General features: G+C 41.6%; 2 protein-coding genes, 4 non-coding genes and 1 pseudogene across 7 annotated transcripts in view; 6 read left to right on the plus strand and 1 right to left on the minus strand.

The window, feature by feature from the left end:
* Nucleotides 1–19941, minus strand: part of ZWILCH (zwilch kinetochore protein) — a 38291-nt gene extending 18350 nt beyond the window's left edge. The window contains exons 1-8 of one of the 2 annotated variants that reach the window (XM_047863319.1): nucleotides 19640–19941; nucleotides 16560–16611; nucleotides 12881–12976; nucleotides 8840–8958; nucleotides 4972–5171; nucleotides 3443–3513; nucleotides 2942–3097; nucleotides 1593–1664 (exon numbers count right to left, since the gene is read on the minus strand). In XM_047863319.1, coding sequence (XP_047719275.1) covers nucleotides 1593–1664; nucleotides 2942–3097; nucleotides 3443–3513; nucleotides 4972–5171; nucleotides 8840–8958; nucleotides 12881–12976; nucleotides 16560–16611; nucleotides 19640–19692 — 819 coding nt within the window. In that variant the 5' untranslated portion in view covers nucleotides 19693–19941. The remainder of the gene's footprint in view (nucleotides 1–1592; nucleotides 1665–2941; nucleotides 3098–3442; nucleotides 3514–4971; nucleotides 5172–8839; nucleotides 8959–12880; nucleotides 12977–16559; nucleotides 16612–19639) is intronic. The other variant, XM_047863320.1, reaches the window with a different exon arrangement.
* Nucleotides 15342–15881, plus strand: LOC125168300 (peptidyl-prolyl cis-trans isomerase A-like; annotated as a pseudogene).
* A 178-nt stretch (nucleotides 19942–20119) lies between the features above and the next one.
* Nucleotides 20120–24899, plus strand: RPL4 (ribosomal protein L4). Its single transcript, XM_047862067.1, has 10 exons — nucleotides 20120–20245; nucleotides 21587–21758; nucleotides 21945–22051; nucleotides 22371–22509; nucleotides 22964–23088; nucleotides 23381–23510; nucleotides 23785–23941; nucleotides 24193–24276; nucleotides 24385–24505; nucleotides 24588–24899. The coding sequence occupies exons 1-10, from the start codon at nucleotides 20243–20245 to the stop codon at nucleotides 24813–24815; spliced, it is 1266 nt and encodes a 421-aa protein (XP_047718023.1). The 5' UTR covers nucleotides 20120–20242; the 3' UTR covers nucleotides 24816–24899.
* Nucleotides 21801–21871, plus strand: LOC125169206 (small nucleolar RNA SNORD18). Its single transcript, XR_007153525.1, has one exon. It is a non-coding gene; the product is annotated as a small nucleolar RNA SNORD18 (small nucleolar RNA).
* Nucleotides 22208–22306, plus strand: LOC125169264 (small nucleolar RNA SNORD16). The gene has a single exon (XR_007153579.1). It is a non-coding gene; the product is annotated as a small nucleolar RNA SNORD16 (small nucleolar RNA).
* Nucleotides 22792–22863, plus strand: LOC125169202 (small nucleolar RNA SNORD18). Its single transcript, XR_007153522.1, has one exon. It is a non-coding gene; the product is annotated as a small nucleolar RNA SNORD18 (small nucleolar RNA).
* LOC125169203 (small nucleolar RNA SNORD18) lies at nucleotides 23569–23638 on the plus strand. Its single transcript, XR_007153523.1, has one exon. It is a non-coding gene; the product is annotated as a small nucleolar RNA SNORD18 (small nucleolar RNA).
* Nucleotides 24900–26115: the final 1216 nt, after the last annotated feature.

Consider the following 26115-nt stretch of genomic DNA (forward strand, 5'->3'; position numbering starts at 1 on the left):
GTGGAGAGAAATATGATGGAAGGCCACAGGAAGGATCCTGAGAAAGGATTCTTTCCAGAAAGAAAGGTACCAAGTTTTGTACAAAAAGGGAAATAATAATCAGAGATAAAGGTACCATGTATGCGTGGTACCATGCCAGATGTCGAGGACACAGAGTACCTGGCACTCAAGTGTAGGAGGGGAGACAGAGAAGTAAACAGACTAGCGGGGTTGATAAACACCCGACAAGCGGTGTGTGTGAAGTGCTCTGGCAGCACAAAGCAGAGGCAACATGCGCCATTCCGAGGGAGCAGTGCGATCATCCTGGTGACGATGTCACAGACAGCTCGCCCAGCACACGGGTGGGAGAAGGGCACACTACACAGGTCAAGACACACTCACCACAAAGTGACAGAGTGACAGGACCAAGGTACTGTAAACGGGCCAGGGTTGGGGGTGGCGGGGGGGTGGTCAGTGGGAAAAGTAGGATGTGAGGTTAAACTAAAAAAGTAAGAGCCAAAAAGAACAGGAAAAGATTCTTCAAAGCCAGTAGCCATCAGGGAAATGCAAACCAAAACCATAATGAGATACCATTTCATCCCCACTAGGATGCTCTGATAATGATAAGACCACACGAAGCGTTGGCAAGGATACGGAAAAACTGGAACGGACACTGCCGGTAGGAATGTAAAACTGTACAGCCACTTTGGAAAACGGTTATGGTTTGACAGCTCCTCCAAAGCTTAAACATAGTTACCACAATGACCCGGCAACTCCATTCAGAAGATATGAAAACATATGTCCCATAAAACTTGTTCTAGACTGCTCATGGCAGTATTCATAATAGTCAAAAAGTAACAACAATCGAAATGCCTATCAGCTGATGAAAGGATTAACAAAATGTGGTATATCTATATAATAGAATGCTATTTGGCAATGAAAAGAACAGAGTACTACAAAATAGTAGATTACTGGCTGCTAGGGGCTGGTGAGGGTGGGAGGTGACTGCTAATCAGCACAGGGTTTCTTTTTAGGGTGATAAAAATGCTCTAAAATTATATATGGCCACGGTTGTACAACTCTGTAAGTATACTAAAAACCACTGAATTGTATACTTAGAACAAGTGGATTTTATGGGATATAACTTATACCTCAATAAAGCTTAAAAAGAAAAGAAGTAGGCAGGACACCTTCTTGAGATTCAATTTGTAGAATGGAGTAAAACTCAACAAAACATAAAGTTCTTGAAACACATGCTCATTAATCTTTAGCATGAATCAAAATCCCAGTTATTAACAAGCAGATTATACACGCATTTGGCATAAATTGGCAGCTGATCCACCTAAAAGAGGGGAATCCATTGTAAGAATAGAAACCAAATACTCTCGTAAAAAGGTGGAAGAAGAGCAGCTATAAACTATCTAACAAAGGATACCCGTAAAGGACAACTACCACACAGTAAAATCAGACAGCCCAAATTGCCGAGCATATCTAATGAATACATAACAACTGGAACAAATTTTGAACACAAACTAAATAATAATGATACTAGCAAACACTTTCATGAAAATGTAAAATTTAATGCAAGTTACAAATTCCAGTAGGATACTCACAAGGAGAAATTTCACTTCTCTCTGGAGATGATTCAAAGGACCTCTGGGCTCTCCCGATTCCACTTTAATATTCTAAAAAGTTCCCAAAGTCAGTTTTCACTGGAAATCCCATCTTTTCTGCATAAGGGTCACAGTTACTTGCGTTTCAAATTCCCCACACATTAAAACACGTATTTCCTAAAGCACTAATGAACGTAAGTAGGGTAATACTGCACTTAGAATATCATACCCAGAGACACCATAGATCCTGCCCATCCCGATACAGTAAACTCATGCCACCACCCCCTCTCGACTCCACCATCCTACCTATGTGGAACATCTGCTCTCCTGCCCTTTCCCACTGAATTTCCAAAAGACACGTGGGAGAAATGTAACAAATACATCTTAAGACCCAATGACAAACTTAGCATTCATTTCCACGTACCAAAAATAACCGCCCCCTAATAAATATGTTCAGTAGACTCCTAACTAAACCAACAGTGTGCTGTCTTAGCCAGAAGAGAAAAGCATTAAGAACATAATTATCCATAATCCTGCCACCCTGGGGGAATAACAATTAACCCCGTCCAGGCTTCCGTGTACACAGTTTTTTAAAACATAGTTGAGATCCTACTGTATACACTGTTTTGTACATCTTCCTTTTTTCTGCTTAATAAGAATTTCCTGTTATTATTAAAGACATTTTACATCATGATTTTTAAAGAATACACAATATTTCATTAGGGAAATCTACTTTAATCATTTCCCTATTGAACATTCAGGTTTGTTTTTAATATTTTAGAAACACGCTTATTATCACGATATGAAACTATCTTTGTACATAAATTTTTTGCCAGCAATTCCGATTAACTTCTTAAGTCAGATGCCTGGAAATATAAATATAAAGCGAAAAGGCCTAACAAACAGCCCAAATTGCTAAGCGTATCTAACGGATACATAACAACTGGAACAAATTTTGAACACAAACTAAATAATAATGATACTAGCAAACACTTTTATGAAAATACAAAATTTAATGCAAGTTACTGTATTGCCAGTATCTGCAATCTTTTAAGAACAGGAGAGATAAGTCATTTTGATCATTTCACTTGGGTCCCAACTCAAGAGACTTTATTAATCACTAGAAAACTCTTAAGTTACATAACTGCAGCACTGTGGGCAACTGACAGATCAGCTCGCCCGGCAAAACCTCCATCCACTGCCCTGGTGAGACCTCAGGGGTGAGCTGGGCCTCAGAGCTGTCCGGCGAGGGCTAGGGCTGGCGCTGGCAGCATGCAGCACCAGCAACAAGCAAGCGAAGAGTAAATTCACACTGAATAAACTCAACATAAAATAAAGTTTGCTCCTACCAGGGTTGCAGTTGAGGAAAGTGGAGGGGTTTGAAGAATCTCATCCACGGGACTCCAGGAAATATCCAAAGTGATCGTAGTCTGTGATGCGGCAAGTGTGTCATCCAAGGCCGTGGACTTAAACAGCTCATACTGGGCAAAGCCCCTGGCTGTTACCTGAAAAAAGCATATCCAGCCAACCCAACCCACTGTTAGCCACGCTTTCACATGGCCAGAGGCCCATTATCAAAACTACGTTGGTTCTTTTCCCAGCAAAAGAAAAAGCACTACAATTTTATCCCAAATGGAAAAATAAAACCATTCTTTTTCATCACAGAGACTGGCTAAAAAGCAAGAAGGCATCTACTTTTAGTCACTAGCCAATATGAAAATAAACACAAACATTTTGATACTATAAAAAAAACACATCTAGTCCTATTAGGAGTGAAAAAAGCATCAAACAAGGGAGGCACATCCGTAACAGTTTGAAGAAAATAACGTGAGCAGAAGAGAAATACTTACAGTAGACAAGTGATGTCTTTTCTTATGTGAACTTTTTAGGTCTTCAAGATTTACAGAATAATTTTTATCAGCTATAAGACATAAAAGGAAACATCATTTTAAAGGTACAATTCAAAATTCTATGGTTAGAGCTAAAAAAACTAGGATCCCTCAAATTCTAAGGGCACCACAACTTAACACTAGTAATTGTTAAAATTAAATAAATCCTCAGATGAAATGTTGACAGAAGGAGGAAAGTTGCGGGGGGAGGGGGGGGCGCGGGGGGGGGACGCCTGCGTGGCTCAGTCGGTTAAGCATCCAACTCGATTTTTGGCTCAGGTCATGATCTCATGGTCCAGTTCGTGAAATGGAGCCCCGAGTCAAGTTGGGCTCTATGCTGACAGCAGGAAGCCTGCTTGGGATTCTCTCTCCCTCTCTCTCTGCCCACCTGCCCCCCCCCCACTTGTGCGTACATTCTTCTCTCTCTAAATAAATAAATAAACATTTAAAACAAGGGAGAGGGGAAGAAAAGTGGAGCAAAGGCCAATACTGAAACCATGCCCCATACAGTAAATGAAGTTGAAACAGCAGAAAATTTAAAGCTTGTTTTTCAGAGACCCGTTTCTCTCTAATCAGCTATTGTGTCTTTTCAGATCCCACTAATAAATCTACTAGATGTCTCTCTAGAAACCTGGACTCAGGGTCAACGGAAACGGCTCCGGCCAATGAAAAAGCAAGGCTCTGCACCCTTTACCCAAGGTAACGAGCCCCAGATGCCATTATCCAATTTGTACAGGCTCTTGAAGCATACCCACAGCTTCTTCTCCTTGTCCTAAGATAACCTCCTGGCATCAGTGACTGAATCATGCCTTGTTCTGGGGTTAATCTCCACTCCAAAGGGAACGTGGGATAGACATTACATATGTTTGTTCAATGTGCACGCTCCATCTTTCCCCAAGCATAGTCACAAGCTTTCCCCATCCTTTTCCTCAGTAAGTATGCGATCTCAACTCCTATGATTATAAAAAACTTGCTCTAATCTCAGTCAGGAAGGCAGTTTGGGGATTACTCCCCAGCCCTCTCAATGGGCTGCCCTTCTGAGAATAAAACTTTCTCAGCCTCAAACCCAGTGACTCAGGGATTAGGTTTACTGCAGATTGAACACACAAATCTGATTTTAGGGTTCAGTAACAATGCCTCTACCAAAAGTATAATTAAACATCTACTATGAGATCGGAATTATATTGTCATTACATTCAATTTTTTTTATCTTCCAATGAAAATTCCCCAAAATACACACATATAAATCAAATGAAACCCAAATAAAACTAGTAAACAAAACCATAAACTTCTGTTCAGATTTTTGGAGATCTGTTTCTGGAGTATCTCCTGTATGCCCCAAGTTACACACCAGAGTAGGTCCATGGTGGCTGACAAGTTCCATCGTGTGCACTTCCCCTCTTAACAATTTCAGTTTTCAGTACAAATCACAGCACAATAACGACACAAATAAATACACCCCCACAAAAGTAAGAAGAGTGAGCTCTCACCTTTACAACTGACCGTATATAAGACAATTCCTGTAATGTTGTCATTTGTGGTGACAAGCTCAGCTCCCAGCCAACAGGTCCCTTCAGGATCTGAACTGTCACACCTCACCCACAGGGCAGGAAGGGCAGTAACTGGATGATTAGTCTTCAAGTGGGTCATATTAGGATTGTGAGCCATAGTGTAAAGTCCAATTAACTGCCTTGAAAACAAGAGTACGAAGAATAAATTATAAATAGTGACTGCCGACCAGTCAACTTTTCTTTTTCAAAGATACTACGAAGGGTATCTACGATTGTGACACTGATCCTACTTCTGATCACCAGGATTCTGCACCAACTGTATTATGTGGGAGTTTTCCTCATACCAAGTAATTCTAACACCAGCCAGGTATCCTACAATTCAACTCAATTCTGACACTATCTACCCAGAGACAGCATCAGATCCCACAGATTAAGGCTCAGGCCTACAAGACTGGCTCCACCCCCTACTTTTAGATGCCAAATGCAAGTCCAGGTTGACACCTGTGCTTCTGAAGGGCCAGCTGTGAACCAGACGTTCTAACAACCTCCTCTTTGGGTTCGATTAATTTGCTAGAGCAGCTCACAGAACTCAGAAAAACATTTTACTTGCTAGATCACTGGTTTATTATAAAAGGATAGAGCTCAGGAGCAGACAGATGGGAGAGGCACAGGGCAAGGTATGCGGAAAGGTGTGGAGCACCCATGCCCTTTCTCAGTGAGCCACTCTCCCCAAATCTCTACCTGTTCACCAACCCAGAGGCTCACCACACACTCTCCTTTTGGGTTTTTATGGAGCCTTCATCATACAGACATGAACTGATCCATCACCAGCCACTGGTGACTGAACTCAGCCTCCAGCCTTTCTCCCTTCTCTGAAGGTAGGGGTGGGGCTAAATATTCTAACCCTCAAAATCGCTGGGTTGGTTCCCCTAGCAACCCCCAAACCGGTTACTTAGGGACTTTCCAAAAGCCATCTCATTAACATCACAGAAGACACCTCTCTTTCTTCCCACTTAAGAAATTACAAGGGTTTTGGGGACTCCTTGCCAGGAACCATGGACAAACACCAGATATGTTTCTGATTATAAATTCCAATACCCCAGTATCCCAGAAACAAAAACCCGGAAATTAAGTGGCAAAATACATAAACAATTCACCCAGTGAAGAAGTGGGAGAAGGGCACACCAGGCAGATCAAGATGCACACAGCAGGAAGTGACAAGAATGTGACAGGATCATAACTTCTACCAATGGGGAATCCAATTCGGTAAGGGTAGAGGTTCAGTAGGAGTGAAAGCAGGCTGTGAGATTAAACAAAAGAAATAGACGAAATAGGTAGGCTATGTTAATTACACCTCAATAAAGCTGGGGCAAAAAAGGAGTCAATCAGCACATGAAAAGATGCTTGAGGTCATTGGTCACTGAACACTTAAGGAAAATTGAATAGACTGTGAATTAGGTAACAGCACCATAACAGTGTTAAACTTCCAGATTTTGATCATTGTTCTGTGGTTACATAAGAGAATGTAATTGTTCTTAGCAAATACCTAGTGAAGTATTTATTTATTTAAATGTTTATTTTGAGAGACAGAAAGAAGAAACACATGCACAAGCAGGGGAGGGGCAGAGAGAGGGAGGGAGAATCCCATAGAACCTGCCTTGGGACTCAATCTCACCAACTCATGAGATCATGATCTGAGCCAAAATCAAGAGACAGACTGAGCCACCCAGGCGCCCCCACACACATTTTTTAATGAAATATCGACAGTACGTTGGAGACAGTGTTCCTTTACCTCTAAATACTTCACTATAGATAGGGGTGCCTGGGTGGCTCAGTAAGTCAAGCGTCTGACTTTTGATTCTGGCTCAGGTCATGAGCTCACAGTTTCGTGAGATCGCGTCCAAGTCGGGCTCTGCGCTGACAGTGCGGGATTCTCTCTCCCCCTCTCTCTGCCCCTCCCCCGCTGATGCAGGCACACGCTCTCTCTCTCAAAATAAATGTTTTTAAAAATGTGTGCAGGTTGGGGCGCCTGGGTGGCGCAGTCGGTTAAGCATCCGACTTCAGCCAGGTCACGATCTCGCGGTCCGTGAGTTCGAGCCCCGCGTCAGGCTCTGGGCTGATGGCTCGGAGCCTGGAGCCTGTTTCCGATTCTGTGTCTCCCTCTCTCTCTGCCCCTCCCCCGTTCATGCTCTGTCTCTCTCTGTCCCAAAAATAAATAAACGTTGAAAAAAAAAAAAAAATTAAAAATGTGTGCAGGTGATATGAGTACCTTATAAAGGTGGCAGAGTGGGGGAAGAATAGGAGGCGGAATAAGAGAGAGAAAGACAAAGCGGATGCAGCAAAGTTTAACTAACCGGTGAATCGGAGTTAAGGGTATAGAGAAGTTCCTGCGCTACTCTTTCAACATTTCTCTAAATTTAAAAGTGTATCAAAATTAAAAGGTACCAAAAACATGGCTTAAAATTTTCAAAGAGATGAAAACTTAATTTATTACCAACAGATGTTCAACAACGGAATTTCTAAGGGACTGTACTTCAAAAAGCAAATACAGTAATTCCAAAAGGAAGGTCTGTAATGCAAAGCAAAGCAATGATAATAAGCATGTGGATAAATCCAAACAAACACCGGACAGAGAAAAACAATACAAATAATGTTTAAGTTGTGGGGGGAGAAGAGAAAAAAGGCCAAATATGACTTGAAATCCAGAAGCCATAAAGGACTGATCGATTTAACCACATAAAAATGTTAAAAGCTTCAACACAGCAAAACAAAAAACCACCCTGAAAAAGAATCACTTTGTGAATACTGTTAGAGTCCTTACTGTCTAATGTTATTATTTATATGAGTCTATCCTCCAGAACTCCTTCCTGGCAAACACTTTGGTTCTGGAGGTGAGAGAGGCCAGGGAGAACTGCACAGTGGGGAGGCAGAAAGTGAGGCTGGCAAGGCAGACAGGGGCAGCAGGGGTTCTAACAGGGGTACTACTGGCGTCTGGGTGGGAGGATTCCTCCTTGTGCAGGAGAACCCCATGCACTGCAGGATGTTTACTGAACATTGCCCAGGCCAATTGCTCGCCTTAGTCACTGTAACAACCAAAAAGTGCCCCTGCATATTTCCAAATGCCCACTGAGTATGGCAGCCGGGAAGAGGGCCACCGGACTCTACAATGATGGCTTCTATTCATAAGAAATCTGGATCTTATCATGAGGCAAGGAGAACCACTGAAGGATTTTTAAGCTAGGAAACAACATGATCAGGCCTTCAGGGATTTATAGAGATCACTCTGGGGGCGCCTGGGTGGCTCAGTCGATTAAGCATCCAGCTTTGGCTCAGGTCATGATCTCACGGTCCGTGGGTTCAAGCCCATGTCTGACAGCTCAGAGCCTGGAGCCTGCTTCAAATTCTGTGTCTCCCTCTCTCTCTCTCTCTGCCCCCTGCCGCCCCGCTCACACTCTGCCTCTCTCAAAAAAATAAACATCAAAAAGAATTTAAAAAAAAAATCACTCTGGCAGCAGCAAGGAAAAAAGACTGTAGGGGTACCAAATACAAAGAAATTGAGAAGCAACAACAATAAACGGTATATGGGAGTGGAGAAGTGGATGACAACACAGTCTTCTTGGTCACGCTTGGGATACCTATGGGATATTCAACTAAAGCTATCCATGCAGAGTTGGGTATACACGTCTAGAAGGAGAGGGTGGGGGAGAGGGAGAGGGTGGGGGAGGGGGAGGGGGAGGGGGAGAGGGAGAGGGATTAGATCTAGACTTTTTTTTCCACAATGTTTGTAAGAACACTTTAAATCCCAGCCTCCAGCCCTCCTCCCAGCCTGACACTAAGAAAAACTTACCTTGCTCTCCCAACTGGTAAAGCAAGTGGTCCAACATTCTCCCCAGTAGAGAAATCAGAAATAGCAGTTTCTTCAGACTGTAGTTCTTCAACATGACTTGTTTCTTCCTTCTCTAAAGGCTTTAGAAATATTTTTTTAATTATTTAGCCGGGTAAAAGAACACTCACCAGTCAGTTCTTTACTATGCTAGAACACAATGTACTGGTTTCTAAACCTTAAGCACAAATGATTGGGTTATGCCAAGAAGCATAGCTACAAAGCAGTCTGGTACCAATAAATTTTGCCATTACAAGCATTTCCACTGCCCTATAAAAAGATAATGAAGTTGCTACTAACAGCAGAAGCATCTGATGCCATTAGAAAAGGAAGTACTCGGACACATATAAAAAGCTGAATGAAAGACAAAGCACCCCATGGGGAAACCCATGGGAGACTCTCAATTTCGCACTCTCCAAACTCAAAGGTCCACAGCCCTTACTCCTCAAATCTGCTCCTCTTAGGATTAGCAGCTCTCATTTGTGTTACAGGTTCTGAAATAAATCTATGTTTCTAATATCTACACATTTAAGTAAATAGCTCAGCCTTGCCAATAAAAACAATAAGCACAAGAGTTAACATTTCCTGAGCATGACAATATACCAACTACTATTCTCAGTTTTCTTTTACTTTTCATAAAAACCCTGAAATAGATACTATTAACAACCCTGTTTTTAGATGGGAAAACTGAGGTAGCAAATGGCTAAATAACTCACCTAAAATAACAGCCAGTGAGTGGCAAAGGCAACCTTTGAATCTAGGCAGTCTGACTTCAAAACTCAGGTTCTTATCCCTGAAGCTCTTTGGGCAGTAAATCCTCTGCCCACTTAACAGGTATCAGATCTGAATATTTCCTCGACTTTGAACTTCTTTTGCCAGACTGCAGACCTCTTTCCCTTCCAGGCCCAGCTCTCCAAATAGTTCCTAGAACTGGTGGTACCCAAAATGTTATTTTTTTTTTCTAATACCCATCTACTTAAAATTTGTGCCTTAAGCACTACCGATCTTTGCAGAGACAATAGTCTTAATTGTTCCTCATCTAAAAATGCCAGGGTCCTGGGGCGCCTGGGTGGCGCAGTCGGTTAAGCGTCCGACTTCAGCCGGGTCACGGTCTCGCGGTCTGTGAGTTCGAGCCCCGCGTCGGGCTCTGGGCTGATGGCTCAGAGCCTGGAGCCTGTTTCCAATTCTGTGTCTCCCTCTCTCTCTGCCCCTCCCCCGTTCATGCTCTGTCTCTCTCTGTCCCAAAAATAAATAAACGTTGAAAAAAAAAAAAATTTAAAAATGCCAGGGTCCCAACGAATTCCAGGAACCTTCTCCCAACTGCAAGCTGCATCCCCACTAGTCTCCTAACCCAGATCTCCACATCCCCCTTGGCTCATCCTTATCTTTTCCTAGGTAACTCACCTTCATCTGACCATCTTTGTTTATTCCACTTTTGCTCTATATACATTTTCCCTTCTCCCCAGAGCAAAAGTCTAAACTCAACCATTTAATTCACCTATAATTATTTTCCAAACATCTGTCTACCATAGATAAGCAGTAATGACACCATTTTATTAATATAACAGACAAATAAGTTACCCCCCTCTTCAAAAGGAGTTTTTGTATGCATTAAAATAAAAAGCTCCCTGTTCATTTGCCATAATGCCCATCCAGACAACATGAGGGTCCTAGAGCAGAGGTGTTCCTTCTAAAAGTACCTCCACTTTTTGGGGCAGCTGGGTGGCTCAGTCAGTTAAGTGTCTGACTCGTGGTTTCGGCTCAAGTCATGGTCTCAAGGTTTGTGGGTTTGAGCCCCACGTCAGGCTCTGCACTGACAATGTGGAGCCTGCTTGGGATTCCCTCTCTCCCTCTCTCTCTGCCCCTGCCCCACTTGTGTGCACTCTTTCTCAAAAACTAAACTTAAAAAAAAATTAAAAAAAAAAAAAAAAAAGTACTTCCACCTTCCCCCATTAGTCTGTTCCAATCCACTTCAGAAAACCATGTAGTCAAAGAATGGGTTCTGGCCCCAAAGCAACTGTGTAGCATGACAACATTATCACCACTTAATAAAAATTACTGTAACTGCTCTGCCGAAATAATTACCGTAACTAAAACACAAAGGTTTAAGGTTGGAATTATAAAGTGATGCAAAAGACAAGAAGTTTTCTCTGTTACATTTAATAAACAAAAATTAAAGTAGAACTTCGTAATACCTACATACACTGTGCTGTTTGGTACAACAGCCACTAGCCACATGTGGCTATTGAGTAATGGCAACACGGCCAGACCAAATGAAGATATAAGTGTAAAATACACACCAGGTTTTGAAGATGCAGTATGGAAACAACAAACAAACAAACAAACAAACAACTCAGGAAGCCTGGGTGGCTCAGTCGGTTAAGCATCCGACTTCAGCTCAGGTCATAATCTCACAGTTCATGGGTTCGAGCCCCAAGTCGGGCTCTGTGCTGACAGCTCAGAGCATGAAGCCTGCTTCAGATTCTGTGTCTCCATCCCTCTCTACCCCTCCCCTGCTTGTGCTCTGTCTCTCTCTCTCTCTCTCTCTTTGCTCCTCCCCTGCTCATGCTCCGACTCTCTCAAAAATAAACATTAAAAAAAAAACAACTCAAAATATCTCAAAGATTTTTATCTTAACTAGGCATTGAAATATTATTAAATATACAGGAGTAAATAAAAAGCATTATTAAACTTTATTTCAGACAATTCCACACCTCAGTATTTAGTATCAAGAAAAAACTTATGTTCACACAAAAAGCTGTACAAAAATGATTATAGCAGCTCTATCCATGATCACTGAGGACTGAAAACGGCCTAAACGTCTTTCAAAGGGTGACTCGGTAAATAAACAGGGGTACAGCCACGGAATATACTCAGCAATTACAAGAAATGAACCACTGATATACTTACAACTTAATCTCAAAGGCATACAGAGTGAAAGAAGCCAAACTCAAAAGGTTACAAACTGTATGATTCCATTCATGACAGAAGACAAAACTATACCAAGGGAAAAGAGATCAGCAGTTGCCAGGGGGTAGAGGTTAGAAAAAAGTAGGATTTTAAAGGGTTAGCGCGAGAGTTGTTTAGGGTGATGGAACTATTTTGTGCCCTGATTGTGGTGGTGATTACCAGAACCTATCTGTACATGTGCTAAAACTTACAGAAGTGGACAAAAAAGAAAAAAGGTCAATTTTACTATATATGATAATTTCACTTTTTTTTAGTTTGTTTATTTTGAGATAGAACCAGCACGGAAGGAGCAGAGCGAGAGGGGGACAGAGGCTCTGAGGTCATCTCTGTGCTAGCAGCAGACTGATGCGGGGCTCCAACCACAAACTGTGGGACCATGACGTGAGCCAAAGTCAGACACTTCAGCAACTGAGCCCCTTAGGTGGCCCTATTTCACTGTTTAAAAATCAGGCTACTACAAAATTTTAAATTACCTATGCAATTCTCATTGTATTTCTAAAGGAGAAATTTAGAAATTCTATTTCTAAAAGAATTAGAATCTGCTTTCACTAATATGCTGATAAAAAAATGGGCACATCTGAGATTATTCCCAATAAACTGAATTTGGCTGTTAGTTATCAACAAGCACAGGGGCTCCTGGCTGGCTCAGTTGATGGAGCATGAGACTCTTGATCTCAGGGTTGTAAGTTTGAGCCCCACTCGAATTTTTAATCTTATTAAAAATAAAATTAATTTGAGGCGCCTGGGTGGCTCAGTCGGTTAGGCATCCGACTTCAGCTCAGGTCACGATCTCGCGGTCCGTGAGTTCGAGCCCTGTGTCAGGCTCTGTGCTGATGGCTCAGAGCCTGGAGCCTGTTTCCGATTCTGTGTCTTCCTCTCTCTCTGCCCCTCCCCCATTCATGCTGTCTCTCTCTGTCCCAAAAATAAATAAACGTTAAAAAAAAAATTTTTTTTTAATTAATTTATTAAATAAATTTATTAAAAATAAGATTAAAAAAAAGAATTAAATAAGCACAAAGCCCAAACACTACTTACCAATTTCTCTACAATGAATATCATATCATTTTCATTTAGAATATTTTTCAAAGGGTTTGGTTGGCCTTTGCCGATCAACTGCCCTTGAACATCAGTCTGTTAAAAAAAGTTGTCAGGCAATGTTATATATACACACATATATTAGTGCAAATAATTTAAACACGTAAAGACCAGTTGTAGACAAGTGACTAAAAAAGAAAATCTGAACAAAACATAATGTTCTAAAGACAAGATTTCATTTATTCTTTGCCAGGTTGTTTTTTCACGTTTAGATAAATCTAGCTCTTATGTTCACGTCTACAAATGCTTGAAGGCTCACCTCAAGTGCACCCTGCCTTGTCGAGCCTTCCTTTGATTAGGATCACATGGACATTCTTTCCCTCCACTCATACTATATTTACAATCATGTCCCATATAATTAGCACTTTACTAAATATGCTCTTTTCTTCTGATTGTACTATGGAGTTTAGAACTTTTATCAATTTATAGGAACTACTTATTTTTCCATTCCTATTGCAAACATGTTTATTGCAGAAAAATCTGAAAACAGCTAACAGATTTTTTAAAACTCACATATAATTCTACTAGCTAGAATGATCATCACTGTAATTAGCCTGGTTGGCCTATATCTTGCCAGAACTTTTTGCAGACACATAAATTAATCTACTTAAGTAGAAATGTATTCAGCATTCAGGTATCTACATAGGCTTTTGCTTAAAAAAATACAACAGACTAAATCATAAGCTTCTTGTCGTGCCATTAAACGTTCTTTGGCTCTACCATCATATAACAAATTCCATTTTCTTCAACATTTGGATAGTTTTAAGTTCTGTGCTATAATAAACAGCTAATAATCAACATCCTTGAATTCCTCTCTTAAGATAAGTATCCAGAATCACACCGGTATTTTCAAATTGCCTTACAAACATGCCATGCCCACATATTCGCATTCTAATCGCTTACCACAACAGAGTATTTTCACTGTTTACTTTTATCATCTCACAGCAAAAATTTCATATGCTTATTATTGACAAATATGTCTCATTATTTGAATCTGTTTAATTTCTCAGTTTGGATACTGAAGCATTTAGATACAAAGTTCAAAGAGCAAAGGATGATGTGTTTATTCTAATCTACTAGGTTCTTGAGTTTCAAGTCCCATTGTGGATTGAATATACCCCAAATGACATGGGGAGGTCCTAACCCTTGGTTCCTCTGAATGTGACCTTCTTTAGAAAGAGGGTCTTTAATGAGGCACCTGGGTGGCTCAGTTGGTTACGCATGCAACTTTGGCTCAGGTCATGATCTCGCAGTTCATGGGTTCCAGCCCCATGTAGAGCTCTGTGCTGACAGCTCAGAGCCTGCAGCCTGCTTTGGATTCTGTGTCTCCGTCTCTTCTGTCCCTCCCCAACTCACGCCGCACGCATGTGTGTGTCTGTGTGTCTCAAAAATAAATAAACATTTAAAAAAAAGTTTCTGCAAATGTAATCAAGGTGAGGATTAATTTGGATTAGGGGGGCCCTAAATCCAATGACTGATGTACTTGTAAGGTGTGAAAGATTTAAACACATAGACACACACAGGAATACTATGTATTAACAGAGGCAGAAATCAGAGTAATGTGTCTAGAAGCCAAGAAACTCCAAGGACTGTTGGAAACCACCAGAAACCAGAAGGGGCCAAGAAAGGATCCTTTCCTGGACCCTTCAGCAGGAGCATGGCCCTTCTGACACCTCCACTTCAGAGTCGTAGTCTCCAGAACTGCAATAGAATAAATTTCTGTTTTAAGCAAACCAATTTGTGGTTACAGCAGCCCTAGGAAACTACCACACACATCAAGCAAGAACTCAGATAAGGTGGGATTAATACATTTACCTGGATATACTTAGTTCCTGGGTTTGGTTAATGAAAATTCAAACAGTAAGAAACAACGCTATTTGTATTTTTTCTTTCTGGAATTACTTATTTTTGTTCTTTGCCTATTCTTCTGTCATGATTGTCATTTTTCTTGTTGATTTTTATGAGTTTTTTTATGTATTTCATATATATGAGTAATTAACCTTTATCTTATAGGACTATCTCCAGCTTATTTGTCTTTTAGCATACAATTAATTTTAGTTCGCTAATTATTTTATGGATCAAACTTTATGGGGACTTCACCTATGCAACACTTGGCATATATTAGATGCTTAATAAATCCATGAATATTTATAGCAGCTTTATTTATAACTATCAAAAACTATCAAAAACAATCCAAGTGTCTATCAACTGGTAAGTGGGTAACTGTCACACACTCAGTGAGGTGGTATTTAACAATAAAAAGGAATGAACTACTGATACACACAAAACAAAGATGAATCTCAAATGCATCCACTCACTGACAGAAACCAGACCCAAAAGACTACACAGTGTATAGGCCTTACAGAGGCTGCCACTCCGGGGCTGACCATACTGCCCAGCCATGGTCAACTCCACCGTGTTCTTTGACATCACCATGGACAACGAGTCCTTGGACTGCATCTCCTTCCAGCTGTTTGCAAAGTTTCAAAAATGGCAGAAAACTTTCATGCTCTGAGCACTGGGGAGAAAGGATTTGGTTATAAAGGTTCCTGCTTTCACAGAATTATTCCAGGATTTACGTGCCAGGGTGGTGACTTCACATGCCATGATGGCACTAGTGGCAAGTCCATCTATGGGGAGAAATTGATGATGAGAATTTCATCCTGAAACTCACAGGTCCTGGCATCTTGTCCATGGCAAATGTTGGACCCAACACAAATGGTTTCCAACTTTTCATCTGCACTGCCAAGATAGAGTGGTTGGATGGCAAGCACATGGTCTTTGGCAAAGTGAAGGAGGGAATGAATATTGTGGAAGCCACAGAGCGCTTTGGGTCCAGGAATGGCAAGACCAGCAAGAAGACCACCATTGCTGACCGTGGACGAATCTAATAAATCTCACTTGTGTTTTATGTTAACTACCAGACCATTGTTTTTGTAGCTTGGGAGAGGACCCCCTCACCTCCATCTGCTCGAAATCTCCTATAATCTTTGTGCTCTCCTTGCAGTTCTACGGGCTGCATGTTTTCCTTACTCCCCTTCAAGTCTAGCTGGATTGCAGAGTAAAGTTTATGACCATGAAAGAAAAACTAAACAACGCTAAAAAAAAAAGACTACATAGTGTATTATCTTATTTTTTTTTAATTTTTTTTTTTTAGCTTTATTTATTTTTGAGACAGAGACAGACATAGCATGAACAGGGGAGGGGCAGAGAGAGAGGGAGACACAGAATCTGAAACAGATTCCAGGCTCTGAGCTGTCAGCACAGAGCCCGACGTGGGGCTCAAACCCACGGACCGTGAGATCATGACCTGAGCCGAAGTCGGACGCTTAACCAACCAAGCCACCCAGGCGCCCCGTACGATCTTATTTATATGACACTCTGGAAAAGGCCAGAGACAAAGGGCTGACAACAAAGGGACATGAGATTTTTGGAGGTGACGGAAATATTCTAGATATTATGTCGGTGGCCATATGACTGAATGCATTTGTAAAAACTCATAGAACTGTACTCTAAGAGGGTGGAATTTACTCTAAACTCCCTTCAATGAACCCAACTTTTGAAAACAGAATGTTAGGATTAATGAGTTGTGTTTAAAGACCAAACAAATTGTTCATACCTCATAGATAAATGGGTCTTTATGGATTCCTTTCTTTTCTTCATCAAACTCCCTGAAATGCAGAACCACATGTGAAAAATAGAGCTACAGTATTCTGACATTTAAATTCAGAAGTTTGTCATCACTTTATCTCTGCATGACACCAGTGAGAAAAGTAAACACAAACCAGCCTTAATGCATGATTGGGAAGATGGAAAAAAGCAGAAAAAGAGTATAAGTTAGGAATAGAAAAAGGAAAGGTGGTAGAGATTAATAGACTACTATTCACAACTCCTTCTCAGAGGCAGCAGGATCAGGTTACCCAGCTCTACTCTCCTATCTTCTGAAACACATATTCAGTTACTATTAAAATGTAATTTACAGCCTGACTTAAGAAGTTAAAAAAAAATCACTGGATTCTGATCTGCCACTGAATCAGTGGGTAACCACAGAAAAGTTACTTAAGGTTCCCAGCCCTAGATTTCCATGGCTGAAACAAAAACATCTATTCTCCCTCTCTTTATGAGCTGTCACTAAAAACTTAGTAAATTTCATGTTAAACAATTCCCTATAAAAATGTAAACACAAAACTCTCAGACATCATTTAATAATTATGGTTTCGTTCAAGAAAGTTTTAAAATAGTCATCCCAAAGCATGTTAACTATAAACCATTAAATATACCAAAACGTGTATCAGTCTGATCTATACTCCGAAAGAGAATAAATCTTTGGAGTCCTACAAGAACCCATTGGAATTGTTTCAGGATACTATTTATTATTTGATCTACTCTTACTGAAATAAAAACAGGAGAACTAGCCCTGTGAATGATTGGCTTTTGCCATTTTGGACGAGATTTTGATTTATTCTTAAAGATACTTTGTCTTTTATGTATCACTGAGAGATGTTATTTGATTATTCAACAATCATGTATATCATAGGCAAGAACTCTTCTTAGATGTCCAGGATATAAAACAAAAACATAGTCCCTGGTTCATACTCTTGACTGAAGTCTAAAGAGTAAACCAACAGTTACAACACAGGGTGCTGGGTGCTCCAACAGAGGTGAATGCAGGGTGCTGTGGTAGCACAATGGAAGACATTTTGCTAACACTAGAACTTTATCCTGAAAGCCAAGAGGAACTCACTACAAGATTTTAAATGGGAAACACCTTTCTGACCATGAGATGGAGGATATAAAGGAGGCCAGGAAAACAGCTGCGAATAAGAAGTGACGATGGCCTGAACAGAAGCAACAGAGATAGAGGGCAAAGTGCTCCAAGTGACTGACTAGACAGGATGGGGGTGGAGGGTGGTGGAAAAGAGAAGTGACGATCTTGGATCTGAGGAGCTCTTAATTCATAGGCTTAATTCAAGAATTAATTAATTCAAGAATTCAGGAGCAAAAAAGTCAGGTTGTGGGGAAAAGATGAATTCAGTTTTGCAAATATGGAGTTTGAGGTTCTCATGGAAATTTCCAGGAGGCAACTGGATACAGAGGCATTGTGTTTACAAGTAGAAAAAAAGACTAACATCCATGAAATAATTGGGAACTATAAAGGGTCTAAATAAAACAGTATCAATGGGGGACTGGTTAAATAAGCATTACACAGGCACAGAATGAAATATTATACAGCAGTTAAAAACAATGAGCTAGATCTATACGGTGTCATACTGGAAGCCATTCAAGACATTATTAGTTAAAAAAAAAAAAAAGCCTATGGGGCGCCTGGGTGGCGCAGTCGGTTAAGCGTTGGCCTTCAGCCAGGTCACGATCTCGCTGTCCGTGAGTTTGAGCCCCGCGTCGGGCTCTGGGCTGATGGCTAGGAGCCTGGAGCCTGTTTCCGATTCTGTGTCTCCCTCTCTCTCTCTGCCCCTTCCCCGTTCATGCTCTGTCTCTCTCTGTCCCAAAAATAAATAAAAAACGTTGAAAAAAAAAATTAAAAAAAAAAAAAAAAGCCTAGAGCTCTTTCTATAATGTTCAAAAAATTGGCAAGCATTACTACTTTTGCAAGAAAAAGAAAAGCAATAAAGATAAATAATGAGGAGCGCCTGGGTGGCTCAGTTGGTTGAGTGTCCAACTCTTGGTTTCAGCTCAAGTCATGTCAAGTCAAGTTCATATCTCAAGGTTTGTGAGATACAGCCCAGCATCAGGCTCTGTGCTGATGGTGCAGAGTCTGCTTGGGATTCTCTCTCCTCCTCTCTCTGCCCTTCACTCGCTCTCTCTCTCACTCTCAAAATATATAAATACATACATAAACTTTTTTTTAAAAAGCCAAAATTTTTTTACAGAATAATGAAAAAGTATGGCATTTAGAAAATAGGAGGTTAGATTACATCAGTGGTTCTCAAAGTTGTGGTGTCAGGCCAGCAGCATGTTTCACCCGGGATTTGATAGAAAGGAAAATTCTTTGGCGCCACCCAGGTTTACTAAATCAGAAACCCTGGAGGTGGGGCCCAGCCATCTGTGTTTTGACAAATCTCCAGGTGATTCTGAAGCAAGTTCAAGTTTGAGAACTACGGATTCGACTTTAAAGTTGGATGCAGAACTAGATGGACTCTCCTTTTGTACTAGCAATTCACTATAATAAAGTCTCAGAGCACAGTGAAATAACGGTATGTAACAAAAACACACTATTACGTTATTATAACTATAGGTCAGGTAACGAACCGAAACAAATACATTTCACACCAGAAAGGCTTTAAACCGATGAAGGATGCCAACATCTAATTTTCCGTATTCTGAGAAGTGCCTCTAACATACCCTAAGTTCTGTGCATTATTAGAACGAATAAAGGGCCTCTTGAAAAACTTGTCACCTTCCACCTCCATTGATAACGTACACTTGTTTTCGCCTATACGAGACTACAAGCAAGCCCCCACAGGGTCAACCCCACACTCGAACAGATAACCAACCAACCGGCCATTCCCCAACTCCAAGACCCCAGGAAAGCTGCCTTAGTCTGTAACGTAGGCGCCACTGAGAAGCGACAGAGCGCTTATCCCTAAAGCAGGGGCAAGAGGATTGGGGCGGAGTCGAAAATGACGCCCAGGGACAAGTGCTGTCCTCGCACCCAAAGCAACAGCAAAGGCTACAACTCACCGCAGGAGACGAGAGTAAAACTCCTCAGCTGCTCGGTTCATTCGGGACCACATCACGCCCAATTCGACTGCAGATCCGAAACCGCCAAACTGAACTGCGCGCCGGACGCTGACGTCCTGGGTCAGGACCCCATCGCCGGGACTACTTTTACACCCCACCCACTCCCGACGGGCCCCGTTTGTCCACCAAGTTAATCTTTTGTTTTAGAGTACACCGCAGTTTTTCCTCTGCCAACAATTTTCCATTCCTGTAAGAAAAAGTTAAAATAAGTTGCAGCGGCTGAGAGGGAAAAGACACTTCGTCTCGCGAGAGTTGCCACGCCTCTTTATGGATTATTCCGCGGAAAGGAGTCCCTTATTTCTAAGCGATATTGTTGGCTTTGAAAGTGGGTAGATACCATAATTTGATGCATGTGAAAAAACAATACGCTATTTGTTATTTTTATAGAGTGGTAGAGAGAGATTTTATGCCTCTGGATGGTTCTGAGGCGGGGAAGGTTGGCGGACGAGTTGAAGTCTACAAATAGAGCGGAAGTGCTAGGCACTTCCTTTTCCTATAGGAGCCGCCGGGTTGAGAGGAGCGTGGCCCTCTCCTCTCCCCGCGATGGTGAGTGGAGGTCCATTCTGGCGAACTCTTTCTTGCGCTCGGGTCCCGGCAGAAATGTATTAGGGCTTTAGGACCCAAGAACTGTAGGGGAGAAAGCGAGGATAAAGGGGATGGAGGCATCACCTGTTTGTGGGTTGGAGCTGGGTAGTGCGGCTAATTTACGGCAGCCATTTTAGAGGCAACGTGGGCGTCCCAGCAATGGGCGACACGGTCGCTCTCAGGTGCGGAGGAATCTTTGAGATTCTAGCTTCCTTGCATCGTAGAAGGCGTGAGTTCTACCGAAAATAGGGAAGCTCTTGGGGCCTAAGACTGAATCGGGGCCATATTCAGTTTTGGGCTTTGTATTTTCAGGTGTTGTTCAGGAAGGAACATTTTCATTTTTGCCGAGGCAGATTTTATTAAAGACCCGCATATCCACATTTTTCTGAATACTCCTATGTGTTCATCTTAACACGTGCCTCTACAAAAACTTCGTCATCTCCTTAACTTAAAAGTTGCTCTATTTGGTGTTCTCTAAACCTATGAATTTTTTAGCCAGGTATAGTTAAGTGGAAAAAAAAAGACCCTATACTTGTGATGCTTGGATGATAATTTGGACAAAATAGCACTAGAATGTTCGATGGTAGTGTTGTGGACATGGGGAATGGAAGACGAGGCAGTAGTTGGGCTTTAAAGTAATAAGAGAAATTTCAGAGAAGGTGGTCTGAAGGAGGGTGAGGAAGCATGCAGATTGTTTTTAAGATGAAGACTTACCTCTGAGGGAAAAGGGGTATGCCCCTGGGTGTAGGTACAGACAGTAGCATCTGGAAAAGTGTGGGAGATGAAATCCAACAGATTCTGTAGACTATCCTCAGAAATTTAGTTTTGCTTTCAGGTGTAAGTCTTTGGAGAAGGTTGAGCAAAAAGAAACATGGCCAGTATTTGTACTGGTAAGTTCTGTGATACGTGTTTGAGATGAAGGGGGCCAAGGGCAGAAATTGGAAGGAGAACTGTAGGAGACAAGACATGCTGACATTTGGGGTTGAAAAGTTTATCTAGATGGTAGTATTAAATAGCATTTTCGAATCTCACAGTATGCCTTGAATCGTTTATGTCGTGTAAGGCCTGGTTTGAAAGCTTAATGATCAATTTTGTGCTTGAACTTGAGATTCTAAATGTTAAGCGTAAGAATGTTTTGAAGTTAATAGACGTAACGTGTTGGTAATAGCCTCTGTTTCAGCTCTGAGTGTTGTCTACCTCCCCAAATTCCAGTCTCCTGTAATTGAGGTTTTAATGGTATTGTTGATGCTGATCATAGTGCCTTTGGCTTTGTCAGTATGAGTATCTTTTCCTTTTTACCAGGCGTGTGCTCGTCCATTGATATCCGTGTACTCCGAAAAGGGGGAGTCGTCTGGCAAAAATGTTACTCTGCCTGCTGTATTCAAGGCTCCCATTCGACCGGATATCGTGAACTTTGTTCACACCAACTTGCGCAAAAACAATAGACAGCCATATGCTGTCAGTGAATTAGCAGGTATGGATTTTTCGAGGATTGATGTTTTAAGACCTGCTTAACAGCAGTGATGAAATAACACTCCATTGGTCCGTGTTTCTGAAGCACATGATTTTCTTGGATGTTCTGATGCTGTTGGTACCATGCATAATAGTCCTATATTAGTATGATTGGGTAGCTAAAACTTGTATTTCTTCCTAATTTCAGGTCATCAGACCAGTGCTGAGTCTTGGGGTACTGGCAGAGCCGTGGCTCGAATTCCCAGAGTTCGAGGTGGTGGAACTCACCGTTCTGGCCAGGGTGCTTTTGGAAATGTATCCTTTGTTCCACTATGTAGATGGGTCAGCTCTTCGGGAATTATCGACTTGAACCTGGCTTGTACATAGTTGAAAATATTTCAAACATACTATTAGTGTCCAGGTGAAATACTGCTCTAGCCAGACAGGGGCTTGGCATTAGGAAATTTTGCTTGCAATGATGTCGTAATTTGCGTCTTACTCTGTTCTCGGCGACAGTTGCCTGCTGTCAGTAAGCTGGTTCAGAAGGGTGACGAAAATTCTTACTGAGCAAGACATGATCTTTTTTTTTAATTGCCAAAATTTTGAGAAATGAGATTCTTAACTGGAAAAATAGATGTGTCGTGGGGGCCGCATGTTCGCACCAACCAAAACTTGGCGCCGTTGGCACCGCAGAGTGAACACAACACAGAAGCGATATGCCATCTGCTCTGCCCTGGCTGCCTCAGCCTTACCAGCACTGGTCATGTCTAAAGGTTTGTGGATTTTGTTTTACAGGACTGGTACAAAGTACCCTTCCTTTCCCCTCCCCTCCCCCCCCCCCACAACCATTTCAATCATGTTAATGATCTGTGTCAATTCTGTTCATCCCAGAATGCCTGACTAGATTTCCCTCTTCTAAATAATAGTTCTGACCACTTAGGCTGATAGTAAGTCATCAGTGAAGACTGTGTAACTGGGAAACTAATAGAAATACAGGGCTTTCATATATTGGCAAACTTTTCCACTCAGTTCATCACGTTCCTACTCTGCAACTGTCAGAATGATGAGATTCCACTTAATTGGTCCGTGTTTCTGAAACACATGATATTTGTGGAAATTCTGACTTGGCACATTGTATTCCATTTTGATTTTGTGGATTATATGAAATGTTTCTCAATTTTTCAAAAGGTTCAGGGTAACTAGGTTTTTGTTAATTGGCTCTGTCAGGTCACCGTATTGAGGAAGTTCCGGAACTTCCTTTGGTGGTTGAAGATAAAGTTGAAGGCTACAAGAAGACCAAGGAGGCTGTTTTGCTTCTTAAGAAACTTAAAGCCTGGAATGATATCAAAAAGGTAGGTTTAATGAACAGATTTCCCGTTTGGTGGTCCTTAACTTCATCAGATTTTAAATCTCAAAAGATGACTGGAGGATAGTGTAACTTGAGGGGCTATGAGAACGAGGACTCTTAAAACCTTATAAAACTTAGGTTTGAATCTTGCCTGGCATTTACGGTTGCGTGTGAATGTTGGGCAATTCATCGTGGCTCCTTTCTTTACAGTGGAGACTGATTTCTTGAAATCACGTTTGAAGATGAATTACTAAGGTCATATTTTAATGAGAGTAATAAATGTTCTCGCTTTTTAGGTCTATGCCTCTCAACGAATGAGAGCTGGCAAGGGCAAAATGAGAAACCGTCGTCGTATCCAGCGCAGGGGACCCTGCATCATCTATAATGAGGACAATGGTATCATCAAGGCCTTCAGAAACATCCCCGGTAATTGTACTGCTTACGCATGTTTTGCTTGTCCATACTATGCAAGTTTACTCAGCTTTTACTATGATGAGATTTCACTGTATGGTCCGTGTTTCTGAAACACATGATTTGGTGGAACTTCTGATTGTCAGCTGAATGAGTACACCAGTGAAGGTTGGAACTGCCTGATTAGTAACATAGCTCTCAGGTACCTTACATAGCACGAAAGTAGTGCAGAAGATTTGTGTTTTTGTGTTGAGATACAGACTCCCTAATTTTCTTTTTCCTTTAAAAGGAATTACTTTGCTTAATGTAAGCAAACTGAACATTTTGAAACTTGCTCCTGGTGGGCATGTGGGACGTTTCTGCATCTGGACTGAAAGTGCTTTCCGCAAGTTGGATGATCTGTATGGCACTTGGCGTAAGGCTGCCTCCCTCAAGAGTAACTACAAGTGAGTATTGTTGGCCTTCATGTATCAAACACAGGTGTTTATGCTGCAGATACTTACATTCGCTATTGGTTTGCATGTTTTGTGAATAACGAATGTGGTTTTGCCATGTGCCCTCATGTACAGATAGGATATGCCAAAATGGTGAGATACTCTGAGAAGTTGATAGCGTAGTTGAAATTAACTCAGGAGAGCTTCGATTGTTCGTGAGAATTGGGAATTGAGCATCTTATGTCAGCATTTTTTTTTCTCAGCCTTCCCATGCATAAGATGCTTAATACAGACCTTAGCAGAATCTTGAAGAGCCCTGAGATCCAGAGAGCCCTCCGAGCACCACGGTAAACTTGTGATACTTAATCTCATTCCAATCTCTTACCATTAGTTATTTGAGAAACATGAATAATGTGAACGAAGTTGTTAATATTGTAATGTCTACTTTTCTACAGCAAGAAGATTCATCGCAGAGTCCTCAAGAAGAATCCACTGAAAAACCTGAGAATCATGTTGAAGCTGAACCCATATGCAAAGACAATGCGCCGGAACACCATTCTTCGCCAGGCCAAGAATGTAAGTGATAATTTGGTTTTGGCTGGTATGTTAAGTTTTTAGAAAGGTTTGATTCTTAGGTTTTCTTCTTAATTTGTTGCAGCACAAACTCCGGATGGATAAGGCCGCAGCAGCCTTAGAAGCCAAATCCGAGGAGAAGGGTGTTCCAGGCAAGAAGCCTGTGGTAGGGAAGAAAGGAAAGAAGGCTGTTGGTGTTAAGAAGCAGAAAAAACCCTTGGCAGGAAAAAAGCCTGCAACGACCAAGAAACCAGTAGCTGAGAAGAAGCCTGCAGAGAAGAAACCCACCACGGAAGAAAAGAAACCTGCATAAAACTTAGATTTGTTTATTCCATAAAAGTTAAATCATTTTGGACAGCTAATTATGAATAAAGGCCTAATCAAAGACCGTGAGAAACCCGACTTGTTGGATGTGTTTGTGAATCTTGGTTAGAATTTTATTTTGTTGCCCATTAATTCCTGTCTTTTGCTTCCATTTTTTTTTTTTTTTGGTCTGGTATAAAACTGGACTTTGCATTTCATTGTAAATCCATGCAGGTGAATGGAAACAAGAACGCTGCATAAATCCACGTGTAAAATCCAGTTTGTAGATAACAAGCAGATGGCTAAAAGACTGGTCTCAGATATGAAGCTATTAGGATTTAGCAATCCTTCCTCAAAAAAAAAAACTACACTTTCAAAAATAAGTAAAATTCCATAAAGGCTTGGCTTTTACAGTACCACAAGAGGGCAGAATATATACATTTAGGGGTACTGCATTAAGAAATTGATGGTTCCTCCAGAGGTTCCTGTTAGAACCTTCTGCGATAGAGTATAGTTATTGCAAGAGATGCTACCCTCAATAAATTGACCTACGTTATGAAGGTGTCCAAAGCATTTTTCAAAACTACTTGATACTTGGCAGTTTTACTAAGGGATGAATACATTCAAGTATAGCACAGAGGAGCACCTGGGTGGCTTAGTTGAAACTGACTTTAACAGAGGGGCGCCTGGGTGGCTCAGTTGGTTAAGCGTCTGACTTGCAGTCAGGTTATGGTTTTGCGGTTTGTGGCTTCGCGCCCTACATCGGGCTCTGTGCTGACAGCTCGGAGCCTGGAGCCTGCTTCGTATTCTGTGTCTCGGTCTCTATCAAAAAAAAAAAACCCATGCTGGTTCTGCACTGTCAATGCAGAACCTTGTATGGCGCTCCCAACTCCTGAAGCATGAGTTCATGGCCAGAGCTAAAGTCCCATCCTTAAAACCCAGAGGATCTGGCTTGTTTCAAGCTGCGGTCATGATCCCAGGGTCGTGGAATGAAGCCCTGTGTTGTGTTCCACGCTGAGCTTGCACCCTGCTTAGCGTTTTTTTTAACTCTGCCCCTTTCCTGCTCACATGCTCTGCTCTAAAAAAAAAAAAAAACGCAGAGAAGTCTGCGCCAAAGAACGTTGGTTTGTTTTCCTTACCCTGTTCCAGCATGACTTCCCACCTTGAGTTAAATTGTCCTATTTTTGGGGCGCCTGGGTGGCGCAGTCGGTTAAGCGTCCGACTTCAGCCAGGTCACGATCTCGCGGTCCGTGAGTTCGAGCCCCGCATCGGGCTCTGGGCTGATGGCTCGGAGCCTGGAGCCTGTTTCC

Source organism: Prionailurus viverrinus, chromosome B3 (genome assembly GCF_022837055.1).
Source record: "Prionailurus viverrinus isolate Anna chromosome B3, UM_Priviv_1.0, whole genome shotgun sequence".
Classification (NCBI taxonomy): domain Eukaryota; kingdom Metazoa; phylum Chordata; class Mammalia; order Carnivora; family Felidae; genus Prionailurus; species Prionailurus viverrinus.